Here is a 25,645-nt window from a genome sequence, read left to right as displayed (position 1 = left end):
TGTAGCTGGACTGATTTCAATGACCTTCAAGCCAGCTAAAGCGCGAGATTCTGCTTTCTCCCTAGAGTTGGCGCTGACATCACACTAGCTAGCAGTCGACACAGTGGAAATATAACACATATAATTAATACATCTAGGTACATTATGTACTCAAAAAAAATTGGATCCATAAAATAATAAATCCGTCATTAACTGTAATGTCTAGACTGTAGAGTTTCTTTATAATGAGAGTTGAGACGTTGACCCCAACAACAATTAAAATATGTAATGATTTGATAGCGCTGAAAATGGAAAAACAAAACTCTTACGAGAAGTAAAACCATATACCTATATTATATTATATACAAATATTAAACGAATTCGATACTTAATTTTATAATGTGTTATATTATTTTATAATATAATTTATTATATCTCAAATATAAAATACTATTATTACAACTAGTTTGTCACTGAGAAATAAGGAAAAGGTGTTAACTTGAATTTATTTGAAGCAAAGCGTTACTGGATTATGCAATAAGGTAGGCGATGTTTGGATCCTGTGTCTCAACTCTATTCTCAATTATTATCTTAGCATATGCTCGATTACACTAACCTCTAGCACTTGAAAGTGGAACTAAACGCTGTGCGCAAAGAGAAACAAAACACAGGAAAATTCACTCAGTGTCCATTCTTTATAATCCCTATTCGCTGGTGATACCTCGTCTACGGAAGAACCTCCTTTCCTCCATTTAGAAAATCTTCCACACTTAGGTGGCGAAGTTGTCTGACTTCTTTGTGCAGACAATTCTTGATAAAATGTATATCTCTCTGTCTCATTTACCATACCTAACCTGTCAAGATTGGTATATGCAAGGCATACGGAAAACCTAAACTAACTTAATCTAACCTATCACAGATTCGTATATGCAAGGCATATGGAAAGCCTAAACTAATCTAACTAACCTATCACAAATTCGTGCATGCAAGGCATATGGAAAGCCTAAACTAATCTAACCTAACTAACCTGTCACAGATTCGTATATGCAAGGCATACGGAAACCCTAAACTAATCTAACTAACCTGTCACAAATTCGTGCATGCAAGGCATATGGAAAGCCTAAACTAATCTAACTAACCTGTCACAAATTCGTGCATGCAAGGCATATGGAAAGCCTAAACTAATCTAACTAACCTGTCACAGATTCGTGCATGCAAGGCATATGGAAAGCCTAAACTAATCTAACTAACCTGTCACAAATTCGTGCATGCAAGGCATATGTAAAGCCTAAACTAATCTAACTAACCTGTCACAAATTCGTGCATGCAAGGCATATGGAAAGCCTAAACTAATCTAACTAACCTGTCACAAATTCGTGCATGCAAGGCATATGTAAAGCCTAAACTAATCTAACTAACCTGTCACAAATTCGTGCATGCAAGGCATATGGAAAGCCTAAACTAATCTAACTAACCTGTCACAGATTCGTGCATGCAAGGCATATGGAAAGCCTAAACTAATCTAACTAACCTGTCACAAATTCGTGCATGCAAGGCATATGGAAAGCCTAAACTAATCTAACTAACCTGTCACAAATTCGTGCATGCAAGGCATATGGAAAGTCTAAACTAATCTAACTAACCTGTCACAGATTCGTGCATGCAAGGCATATGGAAAGCCTAAACTAATCTAACCTAACTAACCTGTCACAGATTCGTATATGCAAAGCATACGGAAAGCCTAAACTAATCTAACTAACCTGTCACAGATTCGTGCATGCAAGGCATATGGAAAGCCTAAACTAATCTAACTAACCTGTCACAAATTCGTGCATGCAAGGCATATGGAAAGCCTAAACTAATCTAACCTAACCTGTCACAGATTCGTCTATGCAAGGCATACAGAAAACCTAAACTAATCTAACTTAATTAACCTGTTACAGATTCGTATATGCTAGGCATACGGAAAACCTAAACTAATCTAACCTAACTAACCTGTCACAGATTCGTATATTTAAAGCATATGGAAAGCCTAAACTAACTTAATCTAACCTGCAAGGCATACAGAAAACCTAAACTAATCTAACCTGTCGCAGATTCGTATATGCAAGGCATACGGAAAATCTAAATTAATCTAAACTAACTTAACCTAACCTGTCACAGATTCGTCTATGCAAGGCATACGGAAAGCCTAAACTAATCTAACCTAACCTGTCACAGATTCGTCTATGCAAGGCATATGGAAAGTCGAAACTAACCTTACCTAACCTGTTACAGATTTATATATGCAAGGCATAAGGAAAGCCTAAACTAATCTAAATAACTAACCTGGCACAGATTCCCGCATTGTAGAACTTAGAAAAGTGCAAGTTGGTAAGTTTCAGTGTTGTGTGCTATAGAAAATCCCATTTTGTATTAAAAATACCATGCAATTAATTGAGGACAGCAATATTGCTTACGAAAAGAAACTATAGTTTTAGATTACAAAAGAATGATTAGAGTAAGTGAAGAGAATTTTTCTCATCACTGAATTTTACTCTTAGATAATGATTTGAGAGTATTTCCTTTAAACTAGATAGCTTTTCTTCAGAGCTAAAGACAGAGATGAGATTTGTTTGGTAATGAATGGAAAGTGTTTATTTCAAAGTGAATATTTTTGAAAGCTATAAAGACATATTAGATTTCTTTAAACCTTCGTCAGAAAATTATAATAAAATTGCCCTATTAATTAGAATAAGGCTCAGATGTCATCAAATGAGATAGAAGTAGACTCTAACTCTGAAAAGATAGTCTTCGCATTTTTTCACAGACATAAAGCTTATTTCAGTACTTAAAACTTTTTTTTTTTTTTTTTTTTACAATTATGCCACATTTACAATCTGTCTACAATAGACAATAAGTAAATATTATAAAAATATGACATGAGTGGAGATTTTATCCCATGACAACACTCCAAAAGAAAAATAACAATGTTTTAAATAGCTGTAGTAAAAATGAATGGAAGGTCAAGAGCATTGGTCCTTTTAAGTTTTCTTATTGTTAGACTATTATCCAGCAAATTTAATGCATGATGATTCGGATGTTGATTTAATCGGTGCAGGTATTTTTTGCTGAACTTAGAGATTTCTTCTTTTACAGTTGAAATGTTAAGATCATGATGAATGACATCATTACGGACATACCATGGTGCAGTGACAATGGAATGTAAAGTTTTGGACTGATATCTCTGCAGTATTTCAATGTTTGAGTTGCTAGCAGTTCCCCACAGTTGGATGCCGTATGTCCAGTTGGTTTCAGTATGACTTTATAAACAAGAAGTTTATTTTCTAATGACAGTTTTGATTTAGGTCCCAATAGCCAATAGATTTTTGATGTTTTAAAATTTAATTCTTTACGTTTAGACTTAAAAACTTAAATAACTAAGTATAGAATGGGAATATTCAAAGCCAACCTAATGTTGATCATTAGACTTACTCTGATATCAGTGGATATAGTTTCAAATATAGCTATTTTTAATGGAAATTAAGTGTTATTTCCTCCTCCTAAACTAGAAAAAGCTCAACTAACCTATCTTTTATTTGAAATTTCATAGTTATCCATAAAGAAATTAATTTAGAATTTAATAGTACCGGTACCTAGTTATAACTGAATTACTGAAAATTCAGTCAGAAAATGGATTACGCTTTTCTTTTTCAATTTCTTTGGAGCAACAGTGATCTATAGTACCTACATATTAATTCTCGACCGACTTTCATTTAACCCTTAGAAGCCGGAAGATTTATGCCACTATTGCATGCAAATGTCTAACTCTTAACCAGGGGTTCGTTTACCTGCATAATCGGGTAAATTCGTGGGGCGCGCTTCTGAACAGGGGCAGCGGCATTTCCCCTAAGGTTAGAGCCCAGTTTAGGTGTGTGTATTAATCGGAAAAAATGTATTGTATTGTATTGTATTTATTAACATTCCATGGTAATCATACATGCTTACCGCTGGAATATGGAACAATTCAAAAAACTTAATACTATTATAAAATCTTAATTTATAGTCACAGTCTAGATGAAATATATATAGACGAGATTTACAATATAGTCTACTAGTTATATATAATAAAATAGTTATATATAATAAAAGTAATATGATACAGTTATATGAACACTTTTTAATGATTGAATAAAATTATTAAAATCGGTTAAAAACCATACATATTTCGGAGGAATGCTCCTCCATCTTCAGTGGTAGTACCACGACGCTAGTACAGATGTTCGACCGCGTAACGTAGCTTAAGGAAGACTCTTACTCATGAACACTGTTGCATCTGACCTAATTTATGTAATTAATCATAGTCTACTAGTACAATACAAAGTTTTAGTATCAATTTCATGAAGTGTTATTGAATGTCTTGAATTCACCTACGGAATAGAAGGCGTGAGGAATTAGGTACTTCTTTAATTTGGCCCTAAATAATTGTATGTTTTGAGTTTCATTTTTTATATCGATAGGGAGGCTATTAAAAATTTTTGCTGCCATATAACACACTCCTTTTTGATAGCACGATAGACTTGCTGATGGAGTATGAAAGTCATTTTTTTGACGTGTATTTATGCTATGAACTGTTGAATTAGTTACAGAGTTTTCACGATTACATATGATTGTCATATAAACATGCGTCATATTCACAATATTTTCTAGCCCCTAATTTTCGATTAATATACACACACTTAAACTTGGCTCTAACCTTAGGGGAAAATGCCGCTGCCCCTGTTCAGAAGTGCGCCCAATTCGTGTTGGGTTCGTTAGCTGAACGGTTTAAGGTGCACAAGATATGTCTGACCAGCATATTGTGCCTAAGATGCGTCTCGGCCACTGCAGTTAATTGAGCCTGTGATAAAGGATGGGGAGGGCCCATGTAAAGCAATCAGTGAAATGGTATGCATGGAAGCTGATGGGGTTTCAGTTGACTGCATTTGAAATGATTTTGCTCCATTTTTTTTTTTTTTAAGAAAAAAAATTCCAAAAAAATTGTTATTGTTTTAATCAAGTGCATTGTCCTTCATGTTATTTAAAATTAACGAATATCAACGTATTTTATATATAACATACAATTTATAACATATATCACATTATGACAATAATACTAGCTGGCCAGTATAATGAACGCACGGCTCCTAGAGGTTAAACTAGTCAAATGCGTTATAATACTTACAATATCAGAAATAGAATTTATTTATTTTTCTTTGGATGCAGGACGAACCAGTGTGTTACCACTGAGCCATCTCACTTGGTGATTAAGCCTTTAAGATCTTGCTTGTGTGTAACAACAGAATTAACAAACTGTCTAGCAACATTGGAATAAGGTGTTTTTCTGCTTTTCGTTTCTCATTTTAGGGTCAGAGGAGAAAGAATTTAATGTCATATTGCAACGAAAATATAATTAATTCTGTATATGATGATTTCTCTTAAGAAATCGTTTTTCTGTTGGTACTAACTCAGTCCTGTTATTTGTAGACCTATGCAATGTAAATTTATCCCTCTTAACACAAAAATCGCAAATGTAATAAGCTGAATCTCGAAGTGAATCACCTTTGTTGTTGATTCATTGATTGATTATTGTAATTCATGTATAATTTTCCCAGATAAATTTAAGTGTTAGACGACTAGAACGCTCTTCGTTGTTGAGTTTACAAATGACTTGATGGCTAATGAGCCAGCTTTCCAAATTCGTTTTTATCTGTTGTAATTCAGTATATTTGAAGGTTTTGTTTGTATAGGTGGTTTGAAGGTTACCACGTAAGGTCATTACTGCCATTTATTATGTAGAACTCTTTGCTATGGCTGCAGTATCTTCAGTCTGTTCTCGTGCGTATTTTGTTAGTTTTTCTTGCTCTTCCCTAACATAGTTTAAAGTAAAGTTTTAGGACACATTCGGATTTATATTTGTACTATACTTGTATGTATTCTACATATTTATTTACTTATAATCTTCTGATTTGTGGACACTTACTTCAGCATTAGTACATGTCCTTTAGTATTAAATTTTTATACAACATTACTGTGTGTCAACATCAACATATAGATTACTTCTGGAGATATTTGTGAAGATGATTTCATCTTGATTGTCATAATTATTATTATTATTACTATTATTATTATTATTATTATTATTATTATTATTATTATTATTATTATTGGTGACTGGGTAGCTCAGTTGGTAGAGCAGCTGGCTACGAACAGGGAGGTCCGGGGTTCGATCCCAGGTGGTGACAGGATTTTTTCTTGTTGGCAAACTTTCAGAATGGCCCCGAGGTTCATTCAGCCTGCTATAAAATTGAGTACTGAGTCTTTCCTGGGTGTAAAAGGCGGTCAGAGCATGGTGCCGATCACACCACCTCATTCTAGTGCCGAGGTCATGGAAAGCATGGGGCTCTACTTCCATGCCCCCCAAGTGCCTTCATGGCATGTTACGGGGATATGTTTACCTTTACCATTACTTACTTACTGGGTTTTAAGGAACCCGAAGGTTCATTGCCGCTCTCACATAAGCCCGCCATCGGTCTCTATCCTGTGCAAGATTAATCCAGTCTCTATCATCATATCCCACCGCCCTCAAATCCATTTTAATATTATCCTCCCATCTACGTCTCGGCCTCCCTAAAGGTCTTTTTCCCTCCGGTCTCCCAATTAACACTCTATATACATTTCTGGATTCGCCCATACGTGCTACATGCCCTGCCCATCTCAAACATCTGGATTTTATGTTCCTAATTATGTCAGGTGAAGAATACAATGCATGCAGTTCTGCGTTGTGTAACTTTCTCCATTCTCCTGTAATTTCATCCCGCTTAGCCCCAAATACTTTCCTAAGCACCTTATTCTCAAACACCCTTAACCTATGTTCCTCTCTCAGAGTGAGAGCCAAGTTTCACAACCATACAGAACAATCGGTAATATCTTTACCATTATTATTATTATTATTATTATTATTGTTGTTGTTGTTGTTGTTGTTACAGTGCTCAAACTGCTGCATATTATTTTATTGCAAATGTATCAAAAATGTTACATTTATTTTGTTATTTGCTGAAAAAATGGTTGCTCATTAGTTTATTGCAAACTTATGAAGAAATGTGGTCCACACCTATGGAGTAACAGTTGGCACGTCTGACTGTGAAACCAGGTGGCCCGGGTTCGAATCCCGGACGGTGCAAGTTACTGGTTGAGATTTTTTTCCAGGTTTTTTCTCAACTCAATATGAGCAAATGCTGGGTAACTATCGGTGCTGGACCCCGGACTCATTTCACCGACATTATCACCTTCACTTCATTCAGATGCTAAATAACCTGAGATGTTGATGCAGCATTGTAAAATATCCCACTAAAAAAATGAAGAAATGTGCAATATTTTTTAGCAGAAAAATAAATTTGCATATTTTTTCATCAGTTTGCAATAAAATAAGTAATAATTTCTTTAAGCACTGTATTATTATTATTATTATTATTATTATTATTATTATTATTATTATTATTATTGTTGTTGTTGTTGTTGTTGTTGTTGTTACAAATCAAATACTGGGGCGGGCACATATGAAGGTTCTTTTTGACGTTACCAGTTTCTCCTTCACTGCTCTGCATGCTTCTCCCACCCCACCAAACTACCAAGCAAGTTTGCTCCGAATTCTGAATACTCCAAGCTGCTGACCCCTGAGATAGACAAATATAAAAAAAAATCAGCTGCCCTTACTAACTGGTAATTCGTTTAAAGTTTTCTGTTCAAGGGCAGGTCTTTCACTGCAAACCCAGGAGTCTCAAATCTTCCCTCTTTTCCCACCTTTTTCTTCATCTCTGCATATGATCCATATATCTTAATGTTGTCTATCGTCTGATATCTTCTTCTGCCCCAGATTTTTGTTCTGTTCACCATTCCTTCCAGTGTACCCTTCAGTATGCAGTTTTTTCTTAGCTAGTGACCCAGCCAATTTCTTTTTCTCTTTCTGATCAGTTTTCAGCATTATTATTTCATCACACACTCTTTCGAGCACAGCTTCATTTCTTATTTTGTCTATGCATTTCTCACACTCCATTCTTCTCCATATCCACATTTCAAATGCTTCCAAACGTATCTCTTCACTTCGTCGTAATGTTCATGTTTCTGCCCCATACAGTGCTACACTCCACACAAAGCACTTCACTAGTCTCTTCCTTAGTTCTTTTTCCAGAGGTCCACAGAAGATGCTCCTTTTTCTATTAAAAGCTTCCTTTGCCATTGTTATCCTGCTCTTGACGTACTGGCAGCAGCTCATGTTACTGCTTATAGTACTGGTGCACCACAAGCATTTGAAGCTGTCCACTTGTTCCACTGCCTCATTTCGAATTCACACGTTTACGTGCTTTATTTTTCTTCTGATAACCATGGTTTTTGTCTTATTTGCATTTATCTTCATCCCATATTGCTCACAGCTATCATTTAGCTCTAGTAGTATATCTCTTAGTATCATCTTCTCTTCTCTAACAACACTATATCAACAAATCTTAAGCACTTTATTCTTATTCCTCCTACTATCACTCCTCCCATGTTCTGAAAACAGTTCTTTACCAAATCCGCCAAGTAGATGTTGAACAGGGTAGGTGATAAAGGGCATCCTTGTCATACTTCTCTCCCTATTCCACTTCCCTCTGGCAATTTTTCTCATAACCTGACTTTGATTCATTTCATGTAAAGATTATATTAACTGTTAGGTTGCGAAATTAAATGATATGATGAAGGTTGGGTGGAGCGGAGAAAAATTCTGTCTGGCACCAGTTCGAACCCAGGTTTTCAGCTCTATGTGCTGACGCTTTATTCATTAAGCCACACTGATTCCCATTCCGATGCCAGATTAAATCCTCTCAGTTTAAGTTCCACCTCTTAGTTTCCCTTTACTTGCCAACCCTCATGCACTGTGTGACAGTGGCACAATGTCCAACACACCATGTGCAGAGGTGCACTCATTACGAGTGACTAAGTGGCCGGGATCCAACTGAATGAGAGCTGGGTTAAATCACTGAGTGATTGTTTACGCATATCATATTATTGTGATGTAACGGAAATATTATATGTACTTCGGTACATCACAATAATGCGAAATTAAAGCCTGAATAAGAGATTGTTAAAAAACCATGTAGTTTCCAGCCTGAAGCAAATATCACTCATTCAGCTGGTGCATGACCGTATGTCACATGTTACGTGACAGGCTACCAGTTCATAGAGGTTGGTAATTCAACTATTACGATTGAGCACTATTGTTTTTAATGCAGAATTATATGAAAGTTTTCACAGCCTTACAGTGAATGTGGGTAACTGTCTGCTGTGGAAATGGTGTGCACAATTGCAGTGTGAGGGGAGGTTTCGATATGAGTTCATTGGCAGTTCCCTGTAAGCCAAATAATTGCATGTGTAGTAGTTTATGTCATTACACAGTTTTATTAAGTAGATAAGGTCCTTATCTGTGGGAGGAAGTCACTATTGTTCAGTGTAATCTGAAGCCAAGAGATCCGTTAACTTTTTATTAAGTTTTTGTGAAATCACATGAGCCACAAAATTAATAATTTTAAATTAAATTAAACTAAGATAATTCCCCAATGGCAAGTACTTAACTGGAATCATTTAGAATATTAAAGATATTTTTATTAATTTGTCCTACAGAATAATATCTGTAATATTGACAATTAATATTTGAGGAGAAAAATTCGCTCTGGTGCCGGGGATCGAACCCGGGTCCTTGGTTCTACGTACCAAGTGCTCTGATCACTGAGCTACGCCGACTTCAATCCACAGCACCAAACCGAACCTTCCTCCTTGAATGTGTCCCTTTTGGCCTGACTCCAAGTTAGGCATATATGTTGACATATATGTCCAATGTCAACTGTCATTATATTAGGAGCGCACTCTATTGAGTGACTTGTTTGGCTGGGATTCTGCAGTTAAGTGCACGGTAATCTGTACAGACATATGCATTGATAGCTATGAGAATATTAATAGTACATTATGCAACGAGCCTATAATGAAGGTAATTAAGAAGTGAGTATGGATATTTATGAAACGAGCGCAAGCGAGTTTCATAATTTTCATACGAGCTTCTTAATTACCATTATAGGCGAGTTTCATACGACTTTTTATGCTCGACCATATTTCTAACTTGATATTATTAATTTTTGAGCAATGTCCCGTATGTTGTGAGATGTGCGCAGACGCGAAAGTATTGATTTTTTCCGAGGAACAGATGTCCACATTGACCTTGCAAGGCCATAAGAACCTACAGAGATAACATTGAAATTAAATTAGACATTGAAAAACGAGGCGACAAATTGAATTTATTTGAATATTATTTACAATTAACGCTAATTATTATAGTAACAGAACATAACCTTCTGCGACAGTATTGGATTTCCAGCCTCCGTGACTTTTCGCTAATTCTCTTTCGATTGCATATCCGAGAATAATCGATACTTGCGGTTTTATAACGGTAGAAAGCTGACCTGTCATTGGCTGAACAGTTGTAATCTTAGTCGTCATTGGCTGAAAGACCTGACCTTTAATGAGTAGGTGTACTTTAATGACATGCATTAAAGGTCTGCTACCAGGTGTATAATTACTACATTTCGGCATGGTCAAGCATAAAGATATTTTTATTAATTTGTCCTACAGAATAATATCTGTAATATTGACAATTAATATTTGAGGAGAATTCGGCGTAGCTCAGTGATCAGAGCACTTGGTGCGTAGAACCAAGGACCCGGGTTCGATCCCCGGCGCCGGAGCGAATTTTTCTCCTCAAATATTAATTGAATCATTTACCCAAGTATTCCCCTTTATAAGGGATGCTTCATCATTGTAAACTCTTTGCTGCCAGACTGTTGCCTTTGGTGCACAATAGTTGTGATCTACAGCACACCAGTATGATAATCATTATGACTAATGGAGCAGTGGTTCAATGTTGGTAGAGGTCATAGGAACACCCCACTAAATCCTACAAAATTCTACTGCTGAACACCATCTTCGTCTACCACATATTCCATTTTGACTCATCGGGATTCGAACCCAGGTTACCAGCGTGGAAAACTGACTGACACTAAAGCAGTTCAGCTAGCGTCAATCTAAAATAGTTGAGATGTGCATTCCTTCCCTGAATTCATCACTACAGCTAGGCTTTGAAAAGAAAAAAGAAATTAACTTTTCCTTTTCATCTTTCTTGACTTGTTTTTACTCTAGACCAGACAGGTCATTAAACTAGTGTAAACACTCTGACCTTTTCCTCTTTGTTATTATACTAGTCTTATTTCTTTTTCACACCTGTTAGATGTTCCCATTGATGGTAGGAAAAATCAATATTGTTTATATATAAAAGGTCAGAGTTTTAAGCCAAATGTGTATTTATATCATAAAGTTTTATGAATGGTCTTTAGTGCTATGATATTTTAAGATATTTCGTATCACGTATTTATTAATGGGAAATTCTACTCTTGCTTTAATCCGTGAGTGAACATACATTTCTTTAACTCGTGGTGCACTTCATACTTTGCTGCACCTAACTGAATTTCCGTGGTTAGAATAATCGTTTTCCGTGTTATAATCAATGATTCATTTCGTTGAGAAGAAACAAAATAAATCAAATAGTTTAACATATTGATTTTTTTTTATTATAAAATTAAATTTAAATTAATATTACAAAGAACCTAGTGTCATTTGACTTGTGTGGAGTAAATTATACAGAATGTCCAAAGAGTCCCCCACCACAGAACTATAGTCCCGTTGCTCTAATTTCCGGCAGCCAATCACGTTGCAGATCGGCTACATTTAAACGTGTGCGTCTTTTAATTCGCTGATGATGAAGTCATACATTTTCTAAGGCTCCATAAATACTTAATATAATCGCCCGCCATTTTGGCTCTTTCGTTGGCGTTCGCAGAAAGCACACGAGAACGTTATTTGCCGCTCAATTATTTGCTGAATTACAGTGCGTTTGATTTATTATCATAGGAGCTACGGCATGATAATGTTTAACGGTTTGGTAAATAGATCCCTCGTCTGGTAGCTCGGCAACGAAAGAACAAAAATGGCGAACGATACACCTACCTAGACTTTATAGAGCCTTCACTTCCTAAGACGTAAGCAAAGAGGAGGAGTCACGCCGGGAATAACAGCGTCGCGACTATAATCACAGTATGTGTTCTATACAAAGTGTTTCAAAAGTAATGCATAATTTTATTGCAAGTAAAATTGAGTAAGGGCATTTGGGACATAAAGCTCAGACGCATCGAACCTTATATTTAGAAACGAAATATTTTTTGCAACTCTTTGTTTTGCGAGTTATGACACCATTGATAATATTTTTACATGGCACCTAATAGTTTTTTAATGTCATCTGAAAGAGCATATTTTTTATGTGATATTTCATTTGTTTTGTATAGAAGCATTATGATTATGGTTACTATGGTAACATTTTTATTAGCCCACCACTGTGGAGTAACAGCATGTCTGACCGTGAAATGAGTGGGCCTGGGTTCAAATCCTGAATGGAACAAGTTATCTGATTGAGGATTTTTCTGGGGTTTTCCCTCAACTCGTTAAGAGCAAATACTAACTTTCAATGCTGGACCCTGGACTGATTTTGCCAGCATTATCACCTTCTTATCATTTAGATGCTAGATAACTAACGCAGTCGTAAAATAAACCACTATACAAAAAAAAATTATTGTTGATTACCGTATTGTTAGTTTCTGTTATGAAAGCAGTTTTATTGTTGAAATAACATCATAAAACAACATATTTTTAACAGAAAATGAGAGAATTAAGATTCTGATGATAAGAGGTACACAAAAGAGGTATGCACACTTTTTAACAAAACTCATCCAAATCGACCATCTCAGTCAATTGTGAGGTTCACACCTGTGGAGTAACGGTTAGCGCGTCTGACTGCGAAACCATGTGGCCCAGGTTCGATTCCCGGTTGGGGCAAGTTAACTGGTTAAGGTTTTTTTCCGGGGTTTTCCCTCAACCCAATATGAGCAAATGCTGGGTAACTTTCGGTGTTGGACCCCGGACTTATTTCACCAGCATTATCACCTTCATCTCATTCAGACACTAACTAACCTAAGATTTTGATAAAGCGTCGTAAAATAATAACCTATTACTATTCAACTGTGAGCAGAATAGAATCGAAATTCAGAGAGAACGTCATATTCTAAATTCGATGGTGTTTGGGTGAAAGGAGAAAAATCATAAAAATGAGTTTTGAAATACATGAAAATTAAACTTTGCAACCTTATTGCAAATAATTTTGTATACAAATAAAACACATCGAGTGTTACTATTATTTTGTTTTTTGTAAACCCAGTTGTAGAATTTAACTTGTGAATTCACCTGGGGAACAACATTTCATTTGCAGAAAAAATTACCTAACCCCCTTACCCGAATTCTTATATTCTTGGGCCACATTATTTAATATAATAAGAAAGTAAAAGATTCTACATATTTTGGACAACCCTGTAAATGGATAGGTCTGTATAAAGCCATAGATGCGCATCATATAAGAGTTTTGCCATAAATGATATGACTGCTCCTTTGTTAGAATACAACGACTTCCTGCTATCATTATTCTTTGCGTTGATCCATAATAATCGTGTTGGTATCTCAACAGCACCCAAGAGTGTCGCTAGTTAAAGCACTGAACAAGAAGAAGATGTGTTTCTGTTACAGAACAATGGGTGATAAGCTGGGAGAAGCCAAATCCAGTGGGAACCTAGGCAATACGCTCAAAGTAATGGGCAAGTTTGATGAAGCTATGATCTGCTGCAAACGCCATCTGGAAATTTCTCGGGAACTAAAAGATAAAGTATGTGTAAAGCCTGCTAACTTACGTTCTGCCCATTGTGTGTGTCCAGGAGATAAATCTAATGCGCATAATGCTTTATTTTCCAGCTCAGTGAAGGCAGAGCTCTTTACAACCTTGGAAATGTGTATCATGCAAAAGGCAAGCACATAGGCAGAGTGGGTCAGCAAGATCCAGGGGAATTTCCAGAAGATGTCAGAACATGTCTCCAGGAGGCAGTGAAGTATTATGAGTAAGTAATGTGGCGATTTATTTATGTGGACAATTTATTAACTAAAGAAACAAACTACTATTAATACTAATTAATAATAATAATAATAATAATAATAATAATAATAATAATAGACGTGCTAGCTAGTACACATTTTCCGTAATTATTACTGATTTCCTCGCCCTATTACGAAGTTGCTGCGAAAGGACAAATTATTGAGTTGAAAAATTATCATGGCAATAAATAAATAAATGTGTTTGTGTGCGCATGCGTGCATGCTTTTTTTTTACAACAAATCCATGCTCTGTCATGTGTTGTCACACAGGATGGTGATGTTTCACAATTTCCCTTTTATGCCTCAAGTTGCCAATTACACCTCATTAATATTTGTTTGTAATCCTCTGTGTTACGCAGGGTGCGTTATTCTGTCTGATGTTGACAGTGTTCTTGCCAGTGTGTGCATTGAATCTGATTCTCTGTGACGTCACAAGTTGGTATTCACAGGGAAGAATGAAAATGTTTTCCTTTGATATAGACAATGCGTTTAGAGTAACGAGTTATGAACTAGACACAAATTTTAGCGTAATTCACATGTATAATGCACTTAAGTTGTTTTATAAAAGACAATTTCTGTTATGAAATTTATACAAAGTTAATGTACTTAAGTTATTTTGTGAAAGACAACTGTCCGTTATTATATTTATACTAAGTTTTGAAGTAAATACAGTGAAACCTCTCATTTACGGACATCGAAGGGACATAACAATCTATCCGCATATAGGAGGTGCCCTTTATTGGGAGGGAGGCTCCCCAATCTAACAGAAAATTTATAATATGCATTATGTTTCCCTTCACGCTTTAAATGAAATGTATTACTGTAGTTTAATTCTAAATACAGTCTACTGTACTATAGTAAATTCTTTGCAACTTTGAACTACAGTAGATAAGACCGAAAAAGGAAAATTCAGTACTGTGCCATGCAATTTTATTCTAGGTCTACAGTTATGCAGTACTGTAATTTACAGTTTTCAACTTAACCTTTACGTTCAGGTGCCATGTCTCTTGAAACAGAAACACTCATTGAAGTGAAGAGAATAATCCTACTAACCCTATCGTGTCGAATACAATTTCACGATCGCGGAAACATTGGACCCATCAGACAGGTTAAATTGTATGACTTTTTTTTATCCACCCGCTTCCAGCTAACAAAGGGTAGCAGTTGGGCTAGTGGTAGCCTATTATCTTCTTTCATGTTAAGGAATTTAGTTCTCAAAACTGAATTTTCCATTTTTGTTACACATTAGATCTTGAAATCCAAGTTCTGTCCGCAGTCAGGAGGTAAAGCAAATTTTAGGACTGTGAAACAGCTGTCCGTGTCCGTGTCTGAGAGTGTCCGTAAACGAGAGTTAAATTTATCATTATTTCTATACCAGTATTAGTTCAGTTGGGACATAAAATCTGTCCGTATATGAGTAGTGTCTGTATATCTCCGTAATCAGAGGTTTCACTGTAATATTGTAATGAGATTTTGGAACAACTTGCTGCTGGAAGTCCTTGGTGATCTAATGATTTCCATATTTCCATTATATCTGGGATTTGTGATTCAGACCCAGATAAGGGTGATGGGCTTTCAATCAATCAATTAGGCATTACAGAGCATGTCGATTCTGTGCTGATTTCACAAAGCTTCTCCAATCTGTTCTGTCCATGGTTCAATCTTCTAGTTATCAGCCTCCATCTCCATGTATTCTTTTGTGATCTCATCCGTCCGTCTACTCCTTGATCTTCTCACAGGTCTTTTTTCATTGAAAATGTTTGAATATACCTTCTTTACACTTGTGCTATCGTCGGTGCACACCTTAGTTTCTACTAATTGTAGTCTTTTGGTATTTACCAGTTTTCTAATTGTGATTGGTCGGCCTTTTAAGAGTAATAAAAATCCTAGCATGGCTTTGTTTAGAAGGGAAGTAAAGCTCAGAAATCCATGTCTCAGATTTGTGATATATTAGAGAACACTAACATTTCTTTTGAGCAGTTGAATCTTTCTCTGGCGATATTACCAACACTTTCTGGAGACCTTGGACATGCCCAAGACATTGACTAAGATGTGGCACACTTGTTCAGTTGAGATACGCATAACCTCGCTAATTTCTGACACTTTCAGCATTCATTCAACACCATATCGTGGATTTTTTTTTTTTTTTTTTTTTTTTTTTTTTTTTTTTTTTTTTTTTTACGATTTCTTCACTCTTTGCTGTTACTGGAAATCCACTGTGGTGGTTGTCTTCCAGACCCTCTCAACCATGTTTAAATAGTGCCACCCATTTTTTCACAGTCAAAAACACTGGAGTGGATTCTTCCAGTGTAACATCCATGTCTACTTTAATTTCTATTGAACTCATTTCCTTTTTTACGAAATATTTAAGGACGGGACGGAGCTCGATATTTTCCATGTTTGCCAATCTGTTCGTTGGCGCACTACCTTCAAAATTAAACCACACAAAATGTAGTCAACAGAAAATTATGATATTTCGTGCTAGAACTAATGTAAAATTCCCACTAACAATGGCAGCATTGTTGACATGTTTTTAATGTCAGGCAAACGTACCTCATAATAATGTAAAGTGCGTAACATATGAAATAAATAAAAAATATGGCACAGTATAACCTAAAACTGAATACAGATCAAGCAAAATCTAGGTATACTTTATGGTGAAGAATGTGTAGAACGGAGAAAAGTTCTCTCTAGCACCAGGATTAGAACCCGTGTTTTCAGCTCTACGTGCTGATGCTTTATCCACTAAGCACGTAGAGTTGAAAAGCCGGGTTCGAATCCTGGTGCCGGAGAGAATTTTTCTCAGTTCTACCCATTCGTCACCATATGGTAATGCAGAATTCCTGCACGAAAATATCATATGTACTTCGGTACATCATAGTAATAGGTATACTTTGTGAAGGTAACACTACTCCTGATCTACTTTATTCACTATCGGTACTGGTTTCAGTATCACTGTCATTCTCTACTGCAGCATCACTTCCATCATCCTCTACTGCACAATCATTTCCATCGTCGTCATATTATTATATTACCACAGGTAGTAATTGAAAATGTAATGCGTGTATTATTCGGGAATTTTTTTTTGTCTCAACATATTACTGTAAAAAATTGGGGTGTGTACATTATGCAATGGTGTCTGTTATGCAAGTAGATACAGTAATAATAAAATTAGTGATTGGCAAAATCGAATAATTGTTCTTGAATAATTTTAAGAATCAAATAATTTATTCAAATAAAAGTTCTCGAATACTTTTATCATTCGAATAACAATTTGATTACTCACCAGCAGGTTCCCGCTTCTCGGTTCTCTTCTCTAATATTCAGCATGGCAGCAAAATAGCAGTGATCTGTGACAGCAGTGTATTGTGCAAGCACAGAAGTTTATATATATATATATATAGTATTCTAATTACATGCTGTAGCTATCTGCAACTTCTCATATTTCTACATCTCATAATTAGGAGAGGTGAGATAGAGAGAGACGATCTGGAGCAAGTTTTTATTGCACGCAACTACTGTAAGGTTAGCCAAATGTATACAATTAATGAGCAGTCGGTGTTCTCGAGAACTTCTCTATACTGTTTCTTGCTGTTCTCGTTCTCCACGTCTCGCAGCATCTACCATCTGAGCAAAGTATTCGAATACTTGTTCTTGATTCGAGATATATCTCGAGAACTTGAAAGAATCGAATAATTGGTATTTTTGTATTCGAATACTCCTGTCACTAATATTAATGTTGTATATCTGTAAAATTAGCATTCGTTGTAATTGCATTTTCTGATTGGCATGTTGTACTGTTTCAGAGAGAACCTAGCACTGATGCAGGAGCTCAATGAACGAGCCGCCCAGGGTAGAGCATGCGGTAACCTCGGTAATACATACTATTTGTTGGGAAACTTCCAGCAGGCCATACATTACCATGAGGAGGTACGTGTCAGAGTTTGTTTTGAGAGAATGCCACTAAAAACTACAACAATATAGCATACTTATTTATGGCTTACAGAGACTGAAAATTGCTCGCGAGTTTGGAGACAGAGCGGCAGAGCGACGTGCCAACAGCAACCTCGGAAACTCTCACATCTTCCTTGGAGAATTTGAAGCCGCAGCAGAACATTATAAGTATGTATAACTGGATGTCAAGGACACGGACAAAGTTACGAACTGTTTTCCATCAGAGTGGACTTTGCGAATGCTGTGGTTTGAATGAGCATAAGAGAAAGCGTCAGTCAGGGAATAAGTTACTGCATACTACAGCAATGTAAAGTTAATATTAGGGTATACATAGCGCTAATAGGATCATTTATTTAGGAAATTTGTGTATCGACAATCATGTGAAATAATATTTCTTTGGAGGTATACTTGACAATAATTCTTAATAAAAATTATTTCACATTATAACACAAACAATTTTAACTATTACTATATTGTGAATGACACTAACCTTTCATGAATAAATGCGCAATAGGCTATATCCTAACACCTTTTCAAAATTGTTATACATTGACGAATTTTTCAAAATAAAACTAAATTAATTGAAATCTCTTTTGTCTTTACACACATATACAAACATCTGGGTTTGTCCTTATTCGTGAATGTTTCAATTTTCTAAATTTTTGTTATGTTCTCAAGAAATAATTCTTCCAGTATCAGTTGAAGTGCTGACCCAATGTATTACTGATTCATTGGAACCTTTAATAAATTCAGAATATGAAATTTGTATCAAGTTTATTTCTTCCTTTTTTTTTTTTAACAATATCTTGGATTTAAACAATGACTGTTAAATTAGAATTCAATCTTTCAGGATTTGCTTTATCTCATATCTCAACACAATTAGCACATGGTCCTTAAAACTCTGTCAATCAAATAATAATCTCTACGAACCATTACAGCATACAGACTTCCAATGTAGCTTCATTCCATCCTAGCAGAATCCTGTATACAATCACCAATCTCTAACCATTGGTTGAATATCTTGTTACCAAGCCATATCAAAGCCCCTTTCAATTTCAATTTGACCTGATGGCTCCGACCGTCTTCAACTCCCCACTCGCCCCGCCTCCACCATGCGCATAGCAACAAGAAAACGTCAGAATCTGCTACATCGAAAGTCCTTTTCTGAACACACATATTCAAAGATCATAAAGATACACCAGTGATACACATGATTACATTCTGCCGGATTACAAAAGAAGCCACTCAACATCCATTACACAATCTTGCTGGAAACTATCCTCATAACGGACTATATGTGAAAATCTGTCAACCGTGTCTAGCTGCAAAGTACTGATTTGCTTACAGACGTACACTGGTATTAGCACAGGAGCTGGGTGATCGGGCTGTGGAAGCTCAGGCATGTTACAGCCTTGGTAATACCTACACACTGCTGCGTGATTATCCCACTGCCGTCGAGTACCACTTGCGACATCTGATAATTGCACAACAACTCATGGACAGGGTGGGAGAAGGTATGATAATTTTTATTTTAGTGTCCTTTTTTTCATTTAAAACATTGTTCTAAAGGTACAATCACAAACCACTATTTAATTGGTGTGCAGTGTTTCTGCTGCAGCTGCAGAAGTTGCATATTGTGTTCAAATTAAGTCAAAAGTAGCGCACTGCACACTACTTTTCGTGCTGCGCAATCAGAGCGCTGCGAAAGTTGCATCTGGAGGTTGCGAGTCTGTTCACACACAGGACGCTACTTTCGCATCTCCGTGTTATTCAATACATTTTGCGGTTATGTTCGGATTAGGGTTTCAGATGATGAAATTCAAGACAGCTTATTTATCAGATGTTTTAATTATAAAACTAGAACAAAACGTTAAACTACAAAAAGCAGGCGGTACTGAATGAAAGAAATAATAAAAATAGAAAACAATATGAAGTTACAATCTCTCTTGATAACTATAAGGACTCAGACATGGATTTGATTCCCACTTGGGCTGATTACTTGGTTGGGATTTTTCCGAGGTTTTCTTCAACCGTAAGGCGAATGCCAGATTATCTGTGGTGAATCCTTGTTCTATCTTGCCAAATACGGTCTTGCTATCACCAATCCCCCATCGACGCTAAATAATCTCGTAGCTGATAGAGCGTCGTTAAATAATCAAGTAAAAAAACTACAAGGAAGGAGATAATGTTATAATAAGGCTTTTCCGAGTATCAAGGAGATTATTATATTTTTAACCACTCTTTATGTTATTGATTCCAAAGAATGTACAAATTATTTTCAACGTTCTTCTGAAATTTGCATTGTAGTAGTAATTTCTGCTAAAGTGAACTGCCTTTAATTTTTCATATGATAGTCGACTTTGCAAATTCCACAAGCACTCTCTTAGTTCAAGTAGGTCCTGTCCAAGTTACTTGCTAAGCTCTTGTCCATAATGTAAACATTGCAACTGTAGATTTGTTATAATAATTTCAAGGGAAAAATTGTTCTAGGGCTGGTTATTGATCCCGAGACCCTTTGCTTAGTGCATGAATGCTCTACCGACTGAGCTACCCAGGAACTACACCCGACATCATCCTAATTTTTCCCTTTATATCCACACACTTAAGTGAGTTGACAAGATGCCAGAAACCCAACTTTGAGTGCAAGTGGTTTTCTGTTAATGTTCCTACAGTGACTTATATACTACCTGGCCCTGGAACAATTTTTCCATTGAAACTATTCAAGTCTGGTTCACAGGGAGCTATACCTGAAAGCCAGATTTGCATAATTATATAAGCATTTTGTCTATTTTTGAGAAAAATGTTGTTGTCGAATGACAATTAAAAGTTTATTTTGGAAAGTGAAAGAATTTTGAGAAAAATTAATTTTTAAAACAGTTGTTTGATTCAACCACAAATTTACAGATATGAGATATCACTTCTTAGCCTTTGATATGATATTTCAGTATCCATTGTAAGATAATCTTTTTATTCCATCTATTTAAGTGGAGTAACTTAGTACAATCTAGAATTTTGAATTTTGTCACTTTCTGAGGATTGGGGTACAACTATGTGACTCCACTGATAAGCTTACAGCATTTAAAATGTTGCCTTGAATACTTACAAGAACTTTCCATTTGTCAGGACGGGCATGTTGGAGCTTAGGCAATGCACATTCAGCAATGGGAAACCATGAGAAGGCTCTCTACTTCGCAAGTAAACATCTAGAAATATCGAAAGAGGTTTGTATATCTTGATGCTGTAACTGTCACCTCCCTTTATACAGATCCAGAAACAAAATTTGGGCCACCTGAATTTTCCAAGTTCCAGTTATAACCAGGGGCAGGTATTTAGGGAGATTAATTTTCTCATTTGTGTTTTTTAATATTGGTGTTGATGGAGATTGGAGATTATTTGTACTCTTGGCGGAGATTAATAGAAATTTTGGAAAATACAATTATTTTGAAATTGAAGTATTAACTCAGTATGAATATTACTTTCGAAATAATTAACATTAAAGGTTCGTTGGATTCTGGTAAAGGTGCAGTATGGCCAGTAGTCAATATTTGTTGGATTGAGACTGTATTTAACACACATTCATTAAAAACGAAAAAAACTTGCAGTCATCAAATTAACACTTTCAAATTATTAGTGAAATGTTGAATTCTCCGTCTTTTGAGTTCACTAATATAATCAGAACACCTGGAATACCATGTAATGTAGCCTACTTGGATATTATAACAAATTCAAGTGAAAAAAAAAAACTCAGAATATGAAATTCGCTATAAAACGACGCAATAGTAATAATTCGCGAATGTGTCCATATGTCGCTTTCAGATTGGCAACAGGCCATGATTGTTTGGCCAAACATCTGCATAGAATTGGAATATATCAGTCCCCTAACTGCCCATTGTGCAACTCAAACCAAGAAATGGATTCGGAACACCTCAAAATCTGTGCTTCAGTGGCTGGCCATGATAATATCTTTGAAAAATATTGGAGTGCAAGAGGTCAAATGACTTTATTGTGAAACGCCTGGCATTAGAAAACAACAACAACAACATGTCGCTATTAGAACTCTACTTCGCGATTGTTTTATCCACATATTATTAATCAGAATCACTTAATTCTTAAAGATTAGTGAAAATCTATTGTATATTTATTATGTCGTGATTTTCGTGATCTCCATAAATACTTGGCCATGGTTATATACTGCACATGCTCGGTAAGCATTAAGCATGCACAATATGTTGTAATTGGAGCTTGGAAAATTCAGGTGACCCAAATTTTGTTTCTGGGTCTGTACAGTAGTAAACATTGAGTTCAGGAAAGTAAATAAGAAAACATAGAAATGAAGTTGCAAAGGGATGTACTAAATATATAATTGTATAAAAAAATGAAGCCCAAAAAGGTAGAATGAATCGCACTTTTTACAAAGGAACTACGTCATAATTCTCTGCATTTCAGGGGATCAAAAGAAACTTATTTTCATGAATAAATACTAGTGTACCAGTGTCGTACTCTAAACATCAACTTGATATTAGTGATACAGGAAAAGGTTTGACTAAGTTCCTTTCTTTGCCAATCAACGCTTCTCGAAAGTATTAATCATTTCATCAGTAAAAACAAAATTGACAAATTTTGACGTTCCTTTCTAAAAAGTGCAATTCAACTAAAATGACACCAATTTTGACATAAATTTGTGGACTGGAGGAAAAAGGAAAATTTTATACATCTTGATTACACAACTTTTAACACTATATCACTTCAGAATATGTAGTATATGTCTTTCTCGTGTTAAATTCTTTCGTACCTGGTTAACATTATTGTACTTGGTTAACATGAGAAAGACATATAATACATATTCCAGAAAAAAAAAAAATTATACTTTTCAGGAGAGCAGCAGAAAGATTGAAATTGGTGTCAATTATAGAGTTTTTATTTTAATTAAGAGGTTTTTTCTGGATATTATTTGTTTATATTTCTTCTAAAATAGGTAATGTTACTCATTTAACAATTTTCTTGATTATTTCCAAAAAAGGAATATTTAAACATAAGATCTTTTTCATGTCAAAATAAATGAGAAATGTAAATTATTAGGAATGCAAAATGGGTCTTAAACAATTACTCTGGTGCTGAAAGTTTTAAAAGGAAAGGGCGTCAGTATGTGATAAAATGGCTAAAATACAAGTTAGACCTTTTTAACAGGGACGCATGGAAAGTAAACATGTGATGGTTTGTAAGGAATAAAGTATTAAATATTCTTATGTCCTTTATTCTGTGTGTGCTCGATTCAAAAAGTACTTAGGACATTTGGTAACGCTCTATAAGTCCAGTCAGGAGTCTTATTTGTCTTTAACCGTTTTACCAGATTGTAGAGAATTGTTTCCGCTTTCAGAATATATAAAAATCTTATTTTCAGAAAAAATTGACTTAAGACCTTTTTCCTCCCGGCCACAGAAATAATATAGAGGCAGTCACAAGGTTGCAATCAGAATTTTGCCTTCATTGTTGCTTTAACTTACAATATTTTCAGTTGGGTGACCCAATGGGCCAGGCCACGGCCCAGATGAACGTGTCAGATCTGCGCAAGGTGCTGGGTCTGCCTAGCAGTGACCTGTCTCCTGACAGCTTGGAGGTGGTCTCCTCCGTCGGGGGACAACCCTCCCCTGGGATCCGGAGATACAGGGTGAGGAGGCAAAGCATGGAACAGCTGGATTTGTTGAAGGTGTGGTACAGTTGCAAGTAGGTGCATGCGGGGTTACTAATTGGAGGCTGGACTTGGCAAGTATAGTTGGATTGAAATTACTTTAGTACTGATTGTTGGAACTGAGCCTGTCATAGGCACAGATTCAAGTTTTAATTTTTACTATTCAGCATCCCCTCCTCAACATCTCAGTTACCTCCCCAGTAAACAGTACTAAAGTAAATTTAAACAAAAACTAACCCTTAGTTAAAGTTGTGATGTTTTGATAAACCTGCTTGCTGTAGTCTTCTTCTGCCCACTTCCTGCCAATACCCAATGAATGTACTTGTCTGTTTACTGTAATGTGATTTTGAGGCACTTTTGAACACATTTCATTTTTCACCGATTGACGTTTCCTTCGGCAGTTTTTTCCACGTTGATTTGCTTCTTGCACACCTCGTCCACTGCTTCCCTGTTCTCTGTGTAAATGTATTTGCCCATCTGGTTCTCTGTCTTCCTGCACTCCGCTTCCCGATCCTGGGGTCTCACATGGTCACTCTGTATGTCAACTGGGTGTCACCGCATCCTAGCTACGTGACCTTCCCATTTCCATTTGAGTTCGTCTGCAACCTGTACTGTGTCTTTCATGCTTGTGGATTGTATCTTACATAAGTTCAAATGTTAAATCGCTTGAAATCAACTCGGGTACAAAGTTTCATGATTCTACAACAGATTGAGAAAATTTTGTATTTCTCGCCCAAAAGGAAAAAGAAAATTATTTTTTAGGTATACTTAATCTTTACATTCGTTAGTTTGTTTTATTCTCGTGTGTTTACGAAATTGGCGAATAATTTGCTGGTTAGAGATGTTAGAAATATGTTGTTGTTGTTTTCTAATGCCAGACGTTTGACAATAAAATCATTTGACCTCTTGCACTCCAATATTTTTATTAAATGGCAAGTTGTAGCCGATTTAAGTGAACACCGTATTTTAACGTTTTGGTGGCTACTTCATTCACACACAACCCCAAGAATGTCTGGAGGACCACACCTGCTGTTGGTCGATGGGTCCATTGGACCTAGCTGGGAGATCTTGTTGATCACCAGCTTTCCCTCCTTAAGCCACTGGAGGACGATTTTAGTGCCATAGCAGGTCAGCACTAGGAACAGAAAAGTAGAAAGAGGAGGAAGGAAAGTGAAATGAACCCCTAGGCCTCGAATGCTCTAATGCCGTCGGGGTCAAAGAAAGTAAGAGTTCAGTCAGAGGACTGGATAGGAAAGGGTAAAGAGGGAATTAGGTATTGAATAGAGGAAAATTATACCAAATTCAGTCATTAACTCATCAAGCCGGCCAGTGCTAATTGATGAGTAGCCCCTCCCTTTAGTTCAGCTTGTAAAATTATGCTTACTAACAGCTGCACCACAGGAAGGTAGGGAAGGGACATTGGGTATTTGTCCAGGTTGGTTCCTTAAAGCCTTCAATGGGAAGGATTAATGGCTCTCCCCCCTGTATCTGACAGATACCCTATTGCAGCCATGTTAGAAATATATGAACCCAGTTTCTGAGGAAGAGTGATTCAGGACTCTCCAAAAAATGCATTCCATTGTAAATCCAAGGGAAGGAGAGAAGTGAAAGATCTTAAAATTAAGAGATGAATTCTGAATTCCTCATTGATCCCTGGAGACCTAATATTTGTGGTAGAACAAGAACATGTGATGAAAAATGCAAAATTTTTTTCTTAATTCAGTGAGAACCTCCCGATTGAGGTGCTGGCTGATACGTACATTTATTACCAGCCAGGTACATCTCACTTGACGATTTGTGTCAGAGGAGGAACAATTGTTTGTATACATCTGAAATCTGACTAGTGTAATATGTAACTAGTCAGTGATGTATGCAATGACAGGGGGAAGGAACTGG

At 36.1% G+C, this 25,645-nt stretch overlaps 1 protein-coding gene across 2 annotated transcripts in view; it reads left to right on the top strand.

Annotated features, from left to right (window-relative positions):
• pins (G-protein-signaling modulator pins) overlaps nt 1-25,645 on the top strand; it is a 37,811-nt gene that overhangs the window by 2,323 nt on the left and 9,843 nt on the right. The window contains exons 3-9 of one of the 2 annotated variants that reach the window (XM_069814747.1): nt 13,708-13,843; nt 13,930-14,072; nt 17,913-18,036; nt 18,113-18,228; nt 19,408-19,574; nt 21,184-21,281; nt 23,576-23,728. In XM_069814747.1, the coding sequence (XP_069670848.1) occupies nt 13,708-13,843; nt 13,930-14,072; nt 17,913-18,036; nt 18,113-18,228; nt 19,408-19,574; nt 21,184-21,281; nt 23,576-23,728 (937 nt within the window). Of the gene's footprint in view, nt 1-13,707; nt 13,844-13,929; nt 14,073-17,912; nt 18,037-18,112; nt 18,229-19,407; nt 19,575-21,183; nt 21,282-23,575; nt 23,768-25,645 lie in introns of both variants that reach the window. The other variant, XM_069814738.1, reaches the window with a different exon arrangement.

Source organism: Periplaneta americana, chromosome 2 (genome assembly GCF_040183065.1).
Source record: "Periplaneta americana isolate PAMFEO1 chromosome 2, P.americana_PAMFEO1_priV1, whole genome shotgun sequence".
NCBI lineage: Eukaryota > Metazoa > Arthropoda > Insecta > Blattodea > Blattidae > Periplaneta > Periplaneta americana.
Note: the sequence above shows the minus strand (reverse complement) of the source record. Positions and strands in the feature narration are given on the sequence as shown.